At 40.7% G+C, this 17,110-nt stretch overlaps 1 protein-coding gene across 2 annotated transcripts in view; it reads left to right on the top strand.

Annotated features, from left to right (window-relative positions):
* The window catches only part of SMARCAD1 (SWI/SNF-related, matrix-associated actin-dependent regulator of chromatin, subfamily a, containing DEAD/H box 1), a 59,384-nt gene that overhangs the window by 24,330 nt on the left and 17,944 nt on the right, over positions 1-17,110 (top strand). Inside the window, exons 5-9 of one of the 2 annotated variants that reach the window (XM_038755104.1) lie at positions 12-112; positions 1,508-1,609; positions 2,834-2,918; positions 6,767-7,167; positions 15,595-15,794. In XM_038755104.1, the coding sequence (XP_038611032.1) occupies positions 12-112; positions 1,508-1,609; positions 2,834-2,918; positions 6,767-7,167; positions 15,595-15,794 (889 nt within the window). The remainder of the gene's footprint in view (positions 1-11; positions 113-1,507; positions 1,610-2,833; positions 2,919-6,766; positions 7,168-15,594; positions 15,795-17,110) is intronic. The other variant, XM_038755105.1, reaches the window with a different exon arrangement.

Consider the following 17,110-nt stretch of genomic DNA (forward strand, 5'->3'; position numbering starts at 1 on the left):
GTTTCTTAAAGCTGCACCCCAAAAAAGAAAATTAGATTCATCTTCTGAGGATAGCTCCCAAGATGATGACACCAGTGATGAGCAAGTTATAAAAAAGAAAAGAGTCAATCCTGTAAGCTCTACTTTACCTTTTGGACCTTTGAAAATACATGATACAATAACCTACTGTACGTCAAAATATGTTAAATAAGAGAATCCAGCTGAATTATCTGAATAAATATATGTCTTCCTTCCAAATCCTATTATGGAGAAAACAGAAGTAGTGGGGGTTTTTGTTGTTTTTGTTTTTTCATGGCATTTGTTAAGCACTTATTGTGTGCCAGCCAGTGTAGATACAAGATATCAGATTGGACACAGTCCTTGTCCTACATGGGGCTCACAGTCTTAATCCCCATTATACAGGTGAGATAACAGACACAGAGAAGTTAAGTAATTTGCCCAAGGTCACACAACAGACAAGTGGCAGAGCAGGAATCAAAATCCAGGTCCACTGACTCCGAGGCCCGTGCTCTTACCATCATCATCATCATCAATCGTATTTATTGAGCGCTTACTGTGTGCAGAGCACTGTACTAAGCGCTTGGGAAGTACAAATTGGCAACATATAGAGACAGTCCCTACCCAACAGTGGGCTCACAGTCTAAAATAGGCCACACTGCTTCTCAATGGTTGGTTTTTTACAATTAGGCGAGGCTATTACAGTTAACTTGGAGAAACAAACCAAACGTGGCTATATGGGACTCCAAAAAAATTGTGCTGAAACCAACTTGTTAGTTTCATTCATAGCCAGTATTGTGAAAGGCAGCTTCCTCCCATTTTCCCCATATTTTTTAATAGCGCCTGCTGGGATTTAGTCTGCTTGAACCAAAAATGTTTTACTGAGTTGTCATAAACTTATATACTTGCACCTTTAAAGGGTTTTTCCCTCAGCTTAACACTAACCAAATTAATTCTCACTAGCTATTTTTCAGGTCTCAGTTATTTGGATGCATTTAATTTATAGATTATCCAAGTCTTTGCTTCTTTTCATATCATTCCTGCTCCCTGTTTCTTGACCATATCAGTATTCTTCAATAACTGCATTTGTGGGTGGCTTGTTAGGAGCACTAGACAAACGGTTGGATTGGTGGCTGGACGTTGAAACTACAGACCAAACTGAGTCGTTGTGGGGTTTTCATCTTCTAATAATTTTCGTTAATCCATTAGATCCTGGCAACCGTTATCTTGGATAATTGAGAGTTAACTGAATGGGAGAAGCACTCTAGCTACCTGTATAACATACCAATTTAAATTTGCTTTCAGATGTAAATTTCTGAACCTAATGTAGATGAAGGGAATGATACATTTTTGGAAATAAAATGTAGGCCTTCTGATTGCTTTTATCATTCAGAAGAATATATTAATTCAACTGAGCAAAGAAAACTTTGATTTGATTTTTATACCTGTAATTTTTGAGATTCTCATGTCCTGAGTTCTAAAGTAACTGCCATCCCTTCTTCTAAACCAGCTAGACGCATCCATTGATTCTGCTGGATCAGAAGATGAATGGGAAAGACAGGAAGCTATAGTATTGAAACTGCAAAATGAATTTCCAAACTTGGACAAAGAGGTGAGTGGTACTCCAAGAAAATTTTAGGAGCTTAACAGAAAGTAAATGGATAAAGTTTGCAACTTAAAATTTTGTTTAGGATAAAGTATCTGAGTAAAACTAGCTTAACAGTAGTCAGTCACTGTATACGCAATTCATGTCCTTAAGATTAAAAAGTAAATTAATCTCCATGTATTATTTACTGCATGAAAACATTGTTAAAAGAATTATGAAGTTACTGAAAGCAGTTAATATTTCAGGGACACTACTTACAACATAAAACTGGGTCACCCCAATATATAAATAAATCTGATACAGCTATTAAATGAGGCTTGGACAGCACATTTTATTTTTCTGACTCTCAAGGATAAACACGTAAATCAGATGTAGAATTTTCCAGTTAGACCCCACATTAAGTTACATGTATATGCTATATCTTGGATGGAGCATATTTTGAATGTGTTATGCAATCTGCAAGCTGATATTAAATGGAGTACAGGCACTCCCTGATTTATGACAAACAGCATTTAGAACCCTTCTAAAATTACAGCCACAACCTCCTTTATGGTGCTAGCTATTGGGGGAGGGGGCCCATGGAGGCTGCAAGGAAATACAGCAAAACAATTGTGAAAGCAGTGGTGGAAGAGGGAAGGTGAGAGAGGAAAAAAAATAGAAAAGAGCAATTCAAAAGAAGAAGAGAGGAAGTGAGCAATAGAAATGGAGAGGAAAACCCGGAGTAGTAGACTCTTCGAAAGGAAAGGGTAACGGCAGAGAAAATGCTAGGGATAAACAAAGTAGAGAGAGCCAGAAAGACAAAGAAAGGAGTGTCTTCCCGACCCGAGGAAAGAACAGATGTCCGTGCTAATGCTCTATATAGATGATTTGTGGAAATTTAGCGTAGGCCCAGGACTTATAAGAAAACTAGCTGAAGTGAGAAAACAGTGCTTAAAATGGAAAGAATACCTCCCAGACCTAGTGAATTACACCATTAAGCTACTGATACTCACTGCTATTAAATGCATCATCATTATGTACCTGTTCAGGGTGATTGTGGCTGGTGACCATTTTTGTGGCCAAAACAATGTATTTGAAAGATGTAAACAGACTCAGCAGCTGAAATGTTTTTACCTATGCTTGTTCTTTAAGTGTTTAGATAATAAATCACTTAAGGTTGTGACATTCTTATGGGTGCCATATCTGAGTTGCACTTAGTTATGAAAGTGCCCGTGCTTTTAACGCTTCTAGGAACTAAGGGATGTACTCAAGGAACATGACTGGATGTTTAATGAAGCCTTGGAATCACTAAGACTATTTGCAGAAGATCCGGAAGGTAAAAATGCATCCTTTATGGCATTATGTGTATTACTGATTCCATAAATACAATTTGAAATGCAAACAAGTGAGAAAACTACTCTTGAAGAAAAATCACTGAGTAGGAATGCACATGAAATTGGGTCTTGTATAAGGCTTTATAATAAATTTCCCCCAAAATGAGCTGTCCATCAGCCCGATGGCCATTTCCAAAGCGGGCCAGTGAATGGGCTTTCAGCAAGTGGGCTTCAGGGAAGCACATTTAGCCCCAAGCTCAAAGTTGCCCCAGAGCCCGTTGACTTTCTGCATAATGACAATCGCCTAAAATTGAAAGATTCTCCCTCGGGCTCATTGAGATACTGGAGGGTGAAGTGGCAGCAGCAAGCTCTCTGTGATATTTCTCCAGATTCACTCGGTATATAAACGATTGTGTTCCCAAATTGTGTTGGGCACATAGGAGGGTCTGAGGTTCCAGTAACTATGTATGGAATAGACAGATTCTCTTCGTGTGTTAACAGAGCTAACACTATTACTCTTTGGCGCGCTGGTACTGGAAAAATTCTATGCCTAAGCTTTTTGTCACAGTTCAGCACAAAACAACTGAGAACTCTAGAATGAGCTACAGCCCCCAGGGCTTTTTTTTTTTCTGAGAAATTGCATTCTTGTCGGTCCCTCCTAATTGACTCATGGCTCGTTCCACTTGCTCATGGTCGTCGGTAAAGCGGCACTGCCCCCTTCATCCTCTTTCAGCTTTCTCGGGCTCCGAGAAATGCTTTGACTTGCTCCTGAACTCCAATTTCCTCAGCTCCCAGCTGCGCTGGAAAGTCGGGGCGAAGCTGAAAGCGACGCAGTCAGTCTAATCTTGGAGTAGTTTAGAGTAGGAGTTACAATACTTGGCTCACAGCGAGGGTCCTGCCTAAAAGACACGATCTTTGCTTTCATTGCAAAATGTACAAGCAGGAAGAGGTGAGGGGATTGGAAAAAGCTTATCTCGTGAGGCATCTTCTATGAAGTAGTACCTGTGGGTGACTGTTAGCATTTGTGCCATCTGTAAATGATCCTCAAGTTACGATGGTGACAAAAAGACCAGGATTCCAGAAAAGTCTGGCCAGGAAAATGGCTAAAGTATAGACTGATAATGGTGGCATTTGTTAAGGCCAAGCACTGAAGTAAGCACTAGGGTAGGTACAAGATAATCAGGTCAGACACGTCCCCTCTCCCACATGGGGCTCACAGTTTGTTGTGGGCAGGGAACCTATCTGCCAGCTCTGTACTGTATTTTACTCTCCCAAGCATGTAGTACAGCACTCTGCACATAGTCAGTGCTCAATGCATACGATTGATTGATTGATTGATGAGAAAAGAGGCACAGAGAAGTGTCAAGTGATTTGCCCAAAGCACACAGCAGGCAAGTGGCAGAACCAGAAGTAGAACCCAGGTCCTCAGATTCTCAGGCCCAGGCTCTTCCCACTCGGTCACCCTACTTTAAAAATATGAAAGTGAAATTCTGTGGTACATTTCTCCCCCTTAAAGACTGTAAGCTCTGGGCAGGGATCGTGTCTACCGACTCTACTGTATTGAACTTTCCCAAATGCTTAATACAGTGCTCTGCACACAGTAAGCATTCAGTAAATACGATTGATTGATTGATCGATTGACTACGGACTGCTGCAACCCTCCTTCCCTACCGCCCCGGCGCGATCTGCTTCCAGCACTTCCTATCCTGTAGCAGTTTCACAGCTCTCTGCTTCCACTGCTTCCAACATCTGAGCCTTCCAGCACATACAAAAGAAACTATAAGTACAAAAGGAAAGAGAAAAGAGGCCCCTTCCTATGCACCCAGCCTTACAGACCCACAGTAACAAACACGCTTATTGACCTACAAACTCAAATGGAAACACAAAACATTTGTAGCACCCACAAGTGGACAAATGCACTGGGACATAGGCAAAAATAAAAAGAGATCCAGAGCCCCCCTAAACCATTGGCTGCTCACAGCAAACACTCTGCTTTCATAGAAATAGTACTTAATTCCTTTGTATGAAGGCTGGGGGATAAGGGTTGTAATGAAGCTAGAATGCTCAAAAATGGAGATGAGAAAAGAGTTTTTCATTTGCCGGGGATAAGGTGCTTCACTGTGGCCATTTGGAGCTAAAGTATAGCATATCAGAATACAGTGTCCATCATCTATGCCCCATTTAACCCCATGCAGCTAAACTTTCACTCTCCAAATTTCTAGTCTTTTAAGATAATTTTATGAATCATTGGTATCAAATCCATGAGAACCCTAATGCACACAGACACCACAAATCATGGAATAGTCTAAGGTCATAAAAGATTCTGGCTCTATTTTTATTGGGCAGAAAACTGTAAACTGGGTCCTAGCCCATTTTGGTGCAGAGGAAAATATGTAATAGCATTCCAGTATTTAATTGTTGGACCTAATAACGGACTTGCAGGTTATAGTAAATATTTTCCATTGCTGTTCCCGAGAGCCTGAATCAGTCTCTCAGAGAGAGGGCTGCAATCATAATATGGTTGCTCTAAGTAGGAGTAGTAGAAATAGTAGTAATAATGTATAAGCGCCTACTGTGCGCAAAGCCTTATATTTAGTGAGCACAGAGAAAGAATAAGTGTGTGAGAATTACACATGGTCTAAAGCCCACACAACCTAAGAATAAAGGGTGGGAGAGGGGACTGTTGACAGGCACGTAAGCGAAAAGGAAACTAAAAATACTAAAACAACATAAAAAAGGACATATACACAAAATAAAAGCAAAAGAAGTCAGAAACTGTATTTAGAGGAACAGAGTTTCAGGCTCCTTGCAGTTCAGATGGTCCCAACTGCACGAGCCACCAAAGCCGCCTTTTCTCTAATGGAGGTTGTACAGTGCAGTTGCTTCAATCCTTCTCAGTGCTGCCACTTCTACACCATCTGTTTTAGGGTTAAATGGAGCAAAGGTCATGGGAACCCACATTTAAGCCCACAATATTCTGTGTATTACACTTTAGCCCCACATGGTCACAGTATAGGAACTTCTTCAAATGAAAATGAAGTTCAAATGAAAAATGAAAATGAAAAATCTACGCACCGCCACCGGGCAGATGGGAAATTTGCTTGTGGGGGTGAGGGCACTGGGTAAATGGGTGAGGACTTTAGGAAATGGGTGGCATATAAACTAGGCTGGCTTGATGTGCCATCCTCAGGTATTTTTGCTCGGAGTGAGTTCATCATGTAAAGAGATGGCTGATTATGTTGAGAAATGAAGCATGGTCATTCTCTGCTATATCTTCTGATTTCTGTATTGCAAAACTTTCATTTAAGTTAAGGATAAAAATGAAGCTATCGCTGTTTGCATCATCCCAATAATTGGAAATACCCTCAGTTAAATATCTTATTCAAAATAATAATTTTAGTAGTTGGTAAGTACTTACCATGTGCCAAGCACTGTACTGAGGACCGGGCTAGATATAAGATAATCAGGTCAGCCACTGTCCCTGTCCCCGCATGAGTCTTACAGTGCAAGAGGGAGGAAGAAGAAGCATTTAATCCCTGTTCCACAGATGAGGAAACTGAGGCCCAGAGAAGTTGTGACTTGCCCGAGGTCACACAGCTGGCAAGTGGAGGAACCAGGATTAAAACCTGTGCTCTATCCACTGGGCCATACCATTTTGAGCATAAAATACTGTCTTTCAAGATTGATAGTTATGCAACACGCTTAAGAAATAGTCAAAAGAAGTCAAAATGTTGCTTTAAGATTTTGACTTCCTAACTTAGCCTGTTTTGTAGCAACTCTCAGTTGTTCATATTGGTAATTTACATCATTTTCAGTACAGTTATGCGCTTTTCTGTCAATATCATTTCAGCAGATCCCCAGCAGCCTTCTCCAAGCCAAGTTCCAAATGGCCAAGAAGTCTCCACAAATAGGGAAAATCACCATAAAAACAGTACTAAAGTGAAGCTGAAGCAGAAATATGCCGGGAAGACCCAGAACGGCTTTGACAAAAAGGAAAAAGGCAGAAGAGTTGTTTGGAACCCTAAAAGAGAAATGCAGGATTCTGAATCCGAATCGGGCTCCGAAGGTGGCAGCTCCCTAGATGAGGACTACAGCAGTGGTGATGAAGTGATGGAGGATGGCTACAAAGCTAAAATCCTTCACTTCCTACAGGATGCTTCCCTTGGCGAACTGACTCTGATCCCTCAGTGCTCGCAAAAAAAGGCTCAGAAGATAACAGAGCTCCGGCCCTTTAACAGTTGGGAAGCTCTGGTAAGTCCACATTCTTTTTTTTTTTTTTTTTCTTTTCCCCCCTTTCTTTTTCTTTCCAGTTTATTCATAGCCAAGGTGTCTTCAGCCCAGGGAAGCATAGATGGGTGGCCTTATCCTGATTGGGCTCAAACACTACATTCATTGTAAACCAATAGCATTTCAAATAGTGTCATATGACCTAATTTTGAATGAATTAAGGGGTGATTTTCCTGAAAAACCCAAGCTGATTGGCTGGCAACACTGTCACTCATTCTTTTGCATAGAAACTTGGTTCATTTCACTGCAGAAGAAGAAATTAGAGCTTACATTTGGGAAGGAGTCGTTTGCTAGCCTGTTCCGATCTGTTTTAGCTGAAAAACCATGCAGAAGGCAAGAATGTGGCAGAACTTTTACGGCAACTACTTTAAGAGCAACTGCAGCTCCCAGGCGATCTCCATGATTCAAAATGCCAGCCTAAGATATTTTAAGCTTCAGCATAAGAAGAGCAATTGTTTATTTTCTTTTTTCTTTGTAATGTGGCGACTTAATCTCTTAACATGTTTTTCCGGGTTAAACAATGCAGCCATTTTATAAACAGACTGCAACATTTTAAATTAAAATGATAGAAAAGGGTCAAGAAGCCTAGAACTCAAGCGTTAGGTGAAGGAGAAGGCGCAGTCTCTGGTAAGTACATTCTCCAGAATCATTTTCTGGAATTTTATTTTCTATTCCGATGTCTTACGGTGGGTAGGTGTGTTTTGGAGTTCCGTGATTTTCAGTTGAGAGAGGCATCAGAGCCGGATGAGCTAAAGGAAATCAAGGGACTTTCTAAAGTTTTGCTCAGGGATTTTGCAGGCCGCTTTTGCGTGAATAATATGGATGATTTTGAACTGATGTAGAAAGTAAAATGACGTTCACTGACATGTTATTTTTAACTTGGCATTTTTAAAGTCCTTTTCTCTTTTCTGAGGGGCAAGATTTCTAACCTTAATGGCCATTTATTTGTACGTGACCTGAATGAGCAAGGGGGCTTTTGATGAGTTTGGGGAGGGGGAAAATAATAATGATACAGGTTATAAAAGTGCATTTGGAAAGTTAAAATTGTTTTTTAAGTATTTGGAAGAGCGGCATTATCCGTTTTTTCATAGCATAAGGAATCCGTTTTGCCTCCAGCCTTTACTTTTCTACAGAACATCTGTCAAAGCATGTCCTTTCTCAACTTGTTGGGCTTTGCCTGAGCTGATACTTGCAGAAGTATTTGCTAAAAGGCTTTCTTTCTTCACCATTTCTTTTCTTCTCCACCCCCCCTCCTTTTTTTTTCTGGCAAATATATTATTGTACCTTTAGTTGCTTGGACTTGTTGGATTCTTATTCTTTATTTCAGAAAGAATGCGATTGTCAGCACTGAACGTTTAAATAGGCACTGCAGCCACATGCCCAAAGAAATGTAACCAACATAAAAAGCAAATTACACACTTTCAGCAGATGTTGACCTGCCAGATACATTTTTTATGCTTTAAAAATGTACTGTAATTCAATTATTTGAAAGCATAGTTTCCTTACTAATTAGTTCATGTATTTTAATGTGTGTTCCAGTTATTGAGGCTGGGCTTTATTTAGGTTTAATCCTTTTCTCCTAATTTCCCCACCAAAACAAAATACAATTGTTCTGTTGTGTGCATTTGATAAATACCTGAACTGTGATTTGATTGTTTAACACAAGACCCAATCTTAAAAGTAAATTAATATTATGATTTAAGAGGTATCACCCTGACTTAGTCAATAAATCTCTGAAAATCTAAGTGATGGACGGTATGATTCAACGTGGACAATTAATAAATGTTATTACTGCTTTCCGAACTTAATCTACAGTACTTAAAAAAAACCTTTGTAAACATTCCACATTGTTTCAGAAACTTAAGGTGCAGTACTGAACTTGTGAAAGAGAAGCAGCGTGGCTCAGTGGAAAGAGCACGGGTTTTGGAGTCAGAGGTCATGGGTTCAAAACCCGGCTCCGCCAATTGTCAGCTGTGCGACTTTGGGCAAGTTACTTAGCTTCTCTGTGCCTCAGTTACCTCATCTGTAAAATGGGGATTAAGACTGTGAGCCCCCCGTGGGACAACCTGATCACCTTGTAACCTCCCCAGCGCTTAGAACAGTGCTTTGCACATAGTAAGTACTTAATAAATGCCATCATTACTATTATTATTGTAAAAGAGCATTTTTCTTACTCATTTATGAAAGGTTTAAGTAGATATAATTTTAAAGATTTTGAAGCAGATTTTTTTAAGTCACATTTCTTACAGAATGTGGGGACGTGTTTATGCCATGAGCAGAAGAGAGCAGAGGAAAAAAACCATTTCATTTATTTGTAATAGGTTTAGATTTTTACCAAAACTGTTTGAGCTTCACTCTAAATATTAATTTAAATAGGTCCTGTGCTTTAATTCCAGCTAAGAATTAAGGAACCATCTAACATAGCTCAATGGAAAGAGCCCGGGCTTTGGAGTCAGAGATCATGGGTTCAAATGCCGCCTCCACCAATTGCCAGCTGTGTGACTTTGGGCAAGTCACTTCACTTCTCTAGGCCTCAGTTACCTCATCTGTAAAATGGGGATTAAGACTGTGAGCCTCCCCCCCGCCGGGACAACCTGATCACCGTGTAACCTCCGCAGCACTTAGAACAGTGCTTTGCACATAGTAAGCGCTTAATAAATGCTATCATTATTATTATTATCTAAGGTATTCTTTTCGAAATTATCAGTGAAGCTACTTCTGTCTTAAAGATTTGTAAATATCCAAGAGTGATAAAGTCTTACAAAGTCATTAATCAATGATATTACTGGGTGTTGAGCACTGTACTAAGCTCTTGGGGTGATCTCTGCCCACAAGAAGTATATAGACTAGAGGAAGAGGCGAACATTAAAATAAATTCTGGACAGATGTGTACCCAAGTGCTCTGAGGCTTGGGGAGGGGAGATTACCAAAGTGCTTAAGGAGAACAGACCCAACGGCGTAAACAATTTAGAAACGAGAGCTAAGTTGGGGTAATGAGGGCTTAGTCGGGGAAGGCCTTAAGGGGGAGATGTGATTTAAATAGGGCTTTAAAAGTTGTGAGAGTGGTGGACAATCAGATATAAAATGGGAATTCCAAGCCAGAGAGGACTTGGGTGAGGGCCCGGCAGTGAGATAGATGAGATCAAGGTATAATAAGAAGGTTGGTGTTAGTGGACCAAAATCTTTTTCAGCCGTTCTTCTGGAGTGCTGATTCCCCTAGTACCATTTTCCACTGTAATTAACAGTTACTGAGTGAATATTTTACCCCTGTATATTTTATTACAAGTATTATTTTTCCTAACTTAAATGTAGGAGAAAATGGAATGCAAAAAGCTTGCAGTGGAAGAAAATGCCCGCAAAATTGTCATTCAGATAGGCACATAATTACTCCCGTCCTTTCTAAGCAGCTTGGCGCAGTGGAAAGAGCACGGGCTTGGGAGTCGGAGGTCATGGGTTAGAATCCTGGCTCCGCCAATTGTCAGCTGTGTGACTTTGGGCAAGTCACTTAACTTCTCTGGGCCTCGGTTACCTCATCTGTAAAATGGGGATTAAGACTCTGAGCCCCATGTGGGACAACCTGATCACCTTATATCCTCCCCAGCACTTAGTACAGTGCTTTGCACAGGAAGCCTTTCCAGACTGAGCCCCTTCCTTCCTCTCCCCCTCGTTCCCCTCTCCATCCCCCATATTACCTCCTTCCCTTCCCCACAGCACCTGTATATATGTATATATGTTTGTACATATTTATTACTCTGTTTATTTATCTTGTACATATCTATTCTATTTATTTTATTTTGTTAGTATGTTTGGTTTTGTTCTCTGTCTCCCCCTTCTAGACTGTGAGCCCGCTGTTGGGTAGGGACTGTCTCTGTGTATTGCTGACTTGTACTTCCCAAGAGCTTGGTACAGTGCTCTGCACACAGTAAGCGCTCAATAAATACGATTGATTGATTGATAGTAAGTGCTTAACAAATGCCATCATTATCATTATTAAATCGAGGAATTATATGCTTTAAAGAGCTTTCCTGCTCCTGTCATGTTATTGCTCAAAGCATTATTAAAAGCACATATTATATTTGCATCTTGGCCATTTCAGAGTATACTGGACAGGAACTGGGCATAAGTTCACCCACCACTCTTATTTTTTTAATTTAAAACTTAAAATGTTACCATTTAACAGGACGTTTGTCCAAGTGCTTTCTCAATAGCGATGTTCGATAAATACGGAACCATGAAACAAATTTCGCTTCCGTTTTTAAAAGGATTTTTAAATCCTTTTTTCACCAAATCTTAAAGACTTCTGAGGTCATGACTTGGCAATTTAAAAAAATAATACTGATTATGGAATTTGATAAATTGCATAAAGGGATGGTAATGCATTTCTTATTCTTTCCCGCAGATATTCAGGTAGGAAGAGCGCCCTGCTGTGGCAGGAGAAGAGTATTTCAGTTGCTTAATAATAACGGTGACATTTATTAAGCGCTTACTATGTGCAAAGCACTGTTCTAAGCGCTGGGGAGGTTACAGGGTGATCAGATTGTCCCACGGAGGGCTCACAGCCTTAATCCCCATTTTACAGATGAGGTAACTGAGGCGCAGAGAAGTGAAATGACTTGCCCAAAGTCACACAGCAGACAATTGGCAGAGGCGGGATTTGAACCCATGACCTCTGACTCCAAAGCCCAGGCTCTTTTCCACTGAGCCACGCTCAGAGTTGTCACTTTTTTCACCTTAAGCTATTTAACCTTGATCCTCCTTGTTTAGAAAAGTGTTTGAATTAATATACGTAGAGGACCTCATAGGGCAGAAAAGTAATAAACTATCTTTTTTCCTGAATATTCCTGGAAACTGAATTCCCGAAAGCTGAATTTCAATCAGTCTTGCAGTAAATAATCAATCAATCAATCGTATTTATCGAGCGCTTACTGTGTGCAGAGCACTGTACTAAGCGCTTGGGAAGTCCAAGTTGGCAGCATATAGAGACGGTCCCTACCCAACAGTGGGCTCACAGTCTAGAAGGGGGAGACAGAACAAAACAAAACATATTAACAAAATAAAATGAATAAAATAAATAGAATAGATAAATAAAATAAATAGAATAAATAATTCTCATTCAGCTTTTATTAATGTTTGGGAACCCTCACCTTTGTTTGAGTAGGTGTTCACTTCATGGTGTAGTATTGATATTTCTGTCGGGTAAATTCTGATTTAATATATAGGAAGGACAGAGCGAAAGGAAAGAACTTACCAAATTGGTGTGTCCCTGATTCATTCATTCATTCATTCATTCATTCAATCGTATTTATTGAGTGCTTACTGTGTGCAGAGCACTGTACTAAGCGCTTGGGAAGTACAAGTTGGCAACATATAGAGATGGTCCCTTCCCAACAGTGGGCTCACAGTCTAGAAGGGGGAGACAGACAACAAAACAAAACATATTAACAAAATAAAATAAAATGAATAGAATAGATAAATAAAATAAATAGAATAAATAATACTCATTCTGCTTATATTAATGTTTGGGAACCCTCACCTTTGTTTGAGTAGGTGTTCACTTCATGGTACAGTATTGATATTTCTGTCGGGTAAATTCTGGTTTAATATATAAGAAGGACAGAGCGAAAGGAAAGGTGTGTCCCTGGTTCATTCATTGATTCATTCAATCGTATTTATTGAGCGCTTACTGTGTGCAGAGCACTGTACTAAGCGCTTGGGAAGTACAAGTTGGCAACATATAGAGACCGTCCCTACCCAACAGTGGGTTCACAGTCTAGAAGGGGGAGACAGAGAACAAAAAAAAAAAGCATAGTAATAAAATAAATGGAATAAATATGTACAAGTAAAATAAATAGAGTAATAAATACGTACAAACATATACAGCAGATTTCTCAAACTCTTCAGATGGAAATGAACAGTATCCTTCATCTCTTCAATAGTTCATTCTGGATATAACAAGTCAATATAACCTCCAAAAGAAGCAATCCATTAGACTGGCCTCATGTTTATTTTCACCATAAGGGAAGATATAGGTTGTGTAAGCCACGAACCTTTGAGAGGAACCCCTTCTCTGTCTGCAATTAGGAACAGTTAGGAATAATAATAATAATGGCATCTATTAAGCACTTACTATGTGCAAAGCACTGTTCTAAGCGCTGGGGAGGATACATGGTGATCAGGTTGTCCCACGGGGGAGCTCACAGTCTTCATCCCCATTTTACAGATGAGGTAACTGAGGCACAGAGAAGTGAAATGACTTGCCCAAAGTCACACAGCTGACAATTGACAGAGCGGGGATTCGAACCCATGACCTCCGACTCCCAAGCCTGTGCTCTTTCCACTGCGCCAAGCCGCTTAGAAAGGACGGGAGTAATTATAGAGATACTGTGAAGATTGAACCAACAGGATTTGGTGACAGACTGAATATGTAGATATATAATGAATATATCGACAGTCACGGAGAAGTCAGGGCCAGGGGACAGGGTTTGAGTGGGAATATAAGACTTTTAGACTGTGAGCCCACTGTTGGGTAGGGACTGTCTCTATATGTTGCCGACCTGTACTTCCCAAGCGCTTAGTACAGTGCTCTACACACAGTAAGCGCTCAATAAATACGATTGATGATGATATAAGGAGTTCTGATTTGGACATGTTTCATTTGAGGTGTGTGGGCCATCCAGGTAGAGATATCCTCTAAGGCAGGAGGAAATGTGAGTCTGCGTAGAAGGGGAGAGGTCAGGGCTGGAGCTGTACATTTGGGAAGCATTTACATAGAGATGGTAGTTGAAGCCGTGGGAGTGAATGAGTTCTCCAAGGGATGGGGAATAGAAGGGGACCCAGAACTGAGCCTTCAGGGACTCCCACAGTTGTGGCGTTTTGACGACAAGAACAGCCTGCCTGAGGTATTATTTGGTTCTGAGAGAAGAAAATCCTCACTGGATATTTCCAAGACAATAATGGATAATTCAAGCAAAGGGATAAATGTTTTGTCTTCCCTTTAGGTCGAAAACTCACGTCCGGAACTCGCGTCTATTTTTGGTCTTCATTCTTCGCATTTAAGTGACACGAGTTTGGGTAAAAAGCCCAGTTCATTTGGACAGTTTGGAATCCTGTACCCTTGAGTCGCTCGCATCACTTGTTTCATTCATAGTAATAGCAATAACTGTGATATTTAAGTGCTTTCTATATGCCGAGCACTGGGGTAGATACAGTGCAGTCAGACCAAGTGGAGTTCCTGTCCCACACTGGGCTCACAGGGAGGGAAAACAGATCTTTTTTCAGATTGTGAGCCCCCTGGAAGCTAGGGACTGTGCACACCCTGTGTACAGTGCTCTGCACACAACAAACGCTTAGCACTACTACAACTATTCTTTCATCCCCATTTTACAGATAAGCCACAGAGAAGTTAAGTGACTTGCTCAAGGTCACACAGAAAGCTCGGGCTCTTTTACACTTTAAACATAATGAGGCCCAGGGTAGGTCCTTTGCAACTTCATTGTGGGCAGGGACTGTATCTAACCGGTCTGTTATATTTTACTCTCCCAAACGCTTAGTCCAGTGTTGTGCCACAGTGAGCGCTCAGTAAATACAGTTGATTAATGAGAAGCAGCATGGCGTAGTGGATAGGGTCTTCTAGACTCTTCACAGTCTTCAAGACTGTGAGCCCGCCATTGGGTAGGGACCGTCTCTATATGTTGTCAACTTGTACTTCCCAAGCGCTTAGTACAGTGCTCTGCACACAGTAAGCGCTCAATAAATGCGATTGAATGAATGAATGAATAGAGCACGGGCCTGGAAATAAGGAAGGTCATGGGTTCTAATCCCTGCCCCGCCACTTGTCTGCTGTGTGACCTTGGACAAGTCACTTCACTTCTCTATGTCTCAGTTACCTCATCTGTAAAACGGGGATTGAGATTGTGAGCCCCACATGGCACAGGGACTCTGTCCAACCCGATTTGTTTGTATCCACCCCAGAGCTTAGTATAGTGCCTGGCACATAGTAAGCGCTTAACAAATACCAAAATTATTGTTATTAGATTGATTGATTGGTTCAACCGTTTTGGGCCCAAAATTTTCCATTTCTCCAACTTTAAAGATGATCTATAGAAAGCAATTTGCCAAAAATTCTGAAGAAGAGTGACAAATGCCTTATTGAGAGAGGTTGCAATAACAAATCTCTCTTTTACCTGCCAGGATATTTTCTGAATTGAGCAGTAAAACTCAGTGCATCCTGAAGGCCTCTATCATAGAATTTTTGGTCCTACACCTGGAGTAGCAAAAGCCAGTAAAGGGCGGTTTCATATAAATAGCAGAGTCAAGTTGTGTCTGTGAAAGTAGGGAAAAAAATGATTTTTGAATGGGGTTTTTTATGTTCTTTGTTTTTATTCCTCTCAGTTCACAAAAATGTGCAAGACAAATGGCCTGTCAGAGGATTTAATATGGCACTGTAAAACTTTGATCCAAGAAAGAGATGTTGTTATAAGGCTCATGAACAAATGTGAAGACATTTCCAAAAAACTGACAAAGCAAGTGACAAGACTCACTGAAAATGGTGCTGGATGGAACATAGAGCAGCCTTCTATTCTAAACCAAAGGTGACTTTGTTACACTTCAGTTTTTAGCACTCGTCTCCCCTAATTGTTCAACTATATTACAAGCTGCTTTCTGTTGTGAAGGGTGATGTGTTTTCCTGGAGCTGTGTCTAAATACTGCATGGGAAAAACTGAAAAAGAAATACTTTTAGAAGCGAAATCATTTTTTAAACTCTCCTAAACACAGAATATTGATTGTATGAAAATTAAATTTCTCTTTGGAATTAATGGTGGATTTCTGGTAGCCTAGGGCACATTGATTATCAGCGAGCAGGTAGAGGAATGGGAATGTGTCTATACTCTGCACTGCTACGTGGATCATTGTGACCCCATCCCACATCCCTCCTCTCCTCCAAAGGCCTCCCATTTCCCTCGGCATGAAACAAAAACTCCTCACAATTGATCTTTTCCCCATTTTACCAGTCATCCATCTTCACCCACTACTCTCCAGCTTGTTCTCTGCCCCACCCCTCAAGCTGACCTTGTAGCTGAACTTTGCTCACGATCTCCCTCCTTCTCCTGGCTCATGCTGTTCCACTGGTCTGGAACACCCTCTCAACCCCCCACCCCCAAGTTTTAGAGACCACAGTTCTTCCATCTTCAAAGCCCTAATTAAATCCCACTTGCTTCAACAAGCCTTTCTAGAGTAACTCCCAACACCCCAAGTCATATCAGCCCATCAGCCACCTTGAGCACTTACACGTATTTATTTCTGTGCCCCCCACCCCCAGCAACTATGTATAAAAGTTCAATCAATTGTGCAGGCACTTGATTCATTCTGATTATCCCATTTGCAATTTTTTTTTCTCTCTCCTCCTCCACTGGAGGGTAAATTCTTTGTAGGCAGAGGACACGTTTTATGATTCTGTAGCCTTTTCCCAAGCACTTAGTAAAGTCAATTTGCACCTAACAGTCATTCAGTAACTTAACTATTTTTTTACCACGACTACTAGTAGTAGTACAACTAGATCAGAATCCATAGTATTTATGGAGCATCTACCATGAGCCCAACACTACACAGAAATGCCTAGGAGAGTGTGATAGAAATGGTTGCACGATCCCTGCCCTCAAAGAAGCTACAAGCAAATGAGGGTTAATCATCATCATCATCATCAATCGTATTTATTGAGCGCTTACTATGTGCAGAGCACTGTACTAAGCGCTTGGGAAGTACAAATTGGCATACATATAGAGACAGTCCCTACCCAACAGTGGGCTCACAGTCTAATGACACAAGGACATATTTTCAAAATGCTCTTCTGCCCGGTGTACAGGATTTTATAAGTTGACCAACAGAAATACCCTCTTCCCTTGATCTT

The sequence above is a fragment of the Tachyglossus aculeatus genome, chromosome 12, assembly GCF_015852505.1.
Source record: "Tachyglossus aculeatus isolate mTacAcu1 chromosome 12, mTacAcu1.pri, whole genome shotgun sequence".
In the NCBI taxonomy this organism is placed as follows: domain Eukaryota; kingdom Metazoa; phylum Chordata; class Mammalia; order Monotremata; family Tachyglossidae; genus Tachyglossus; species Tachyglossus aculeatus.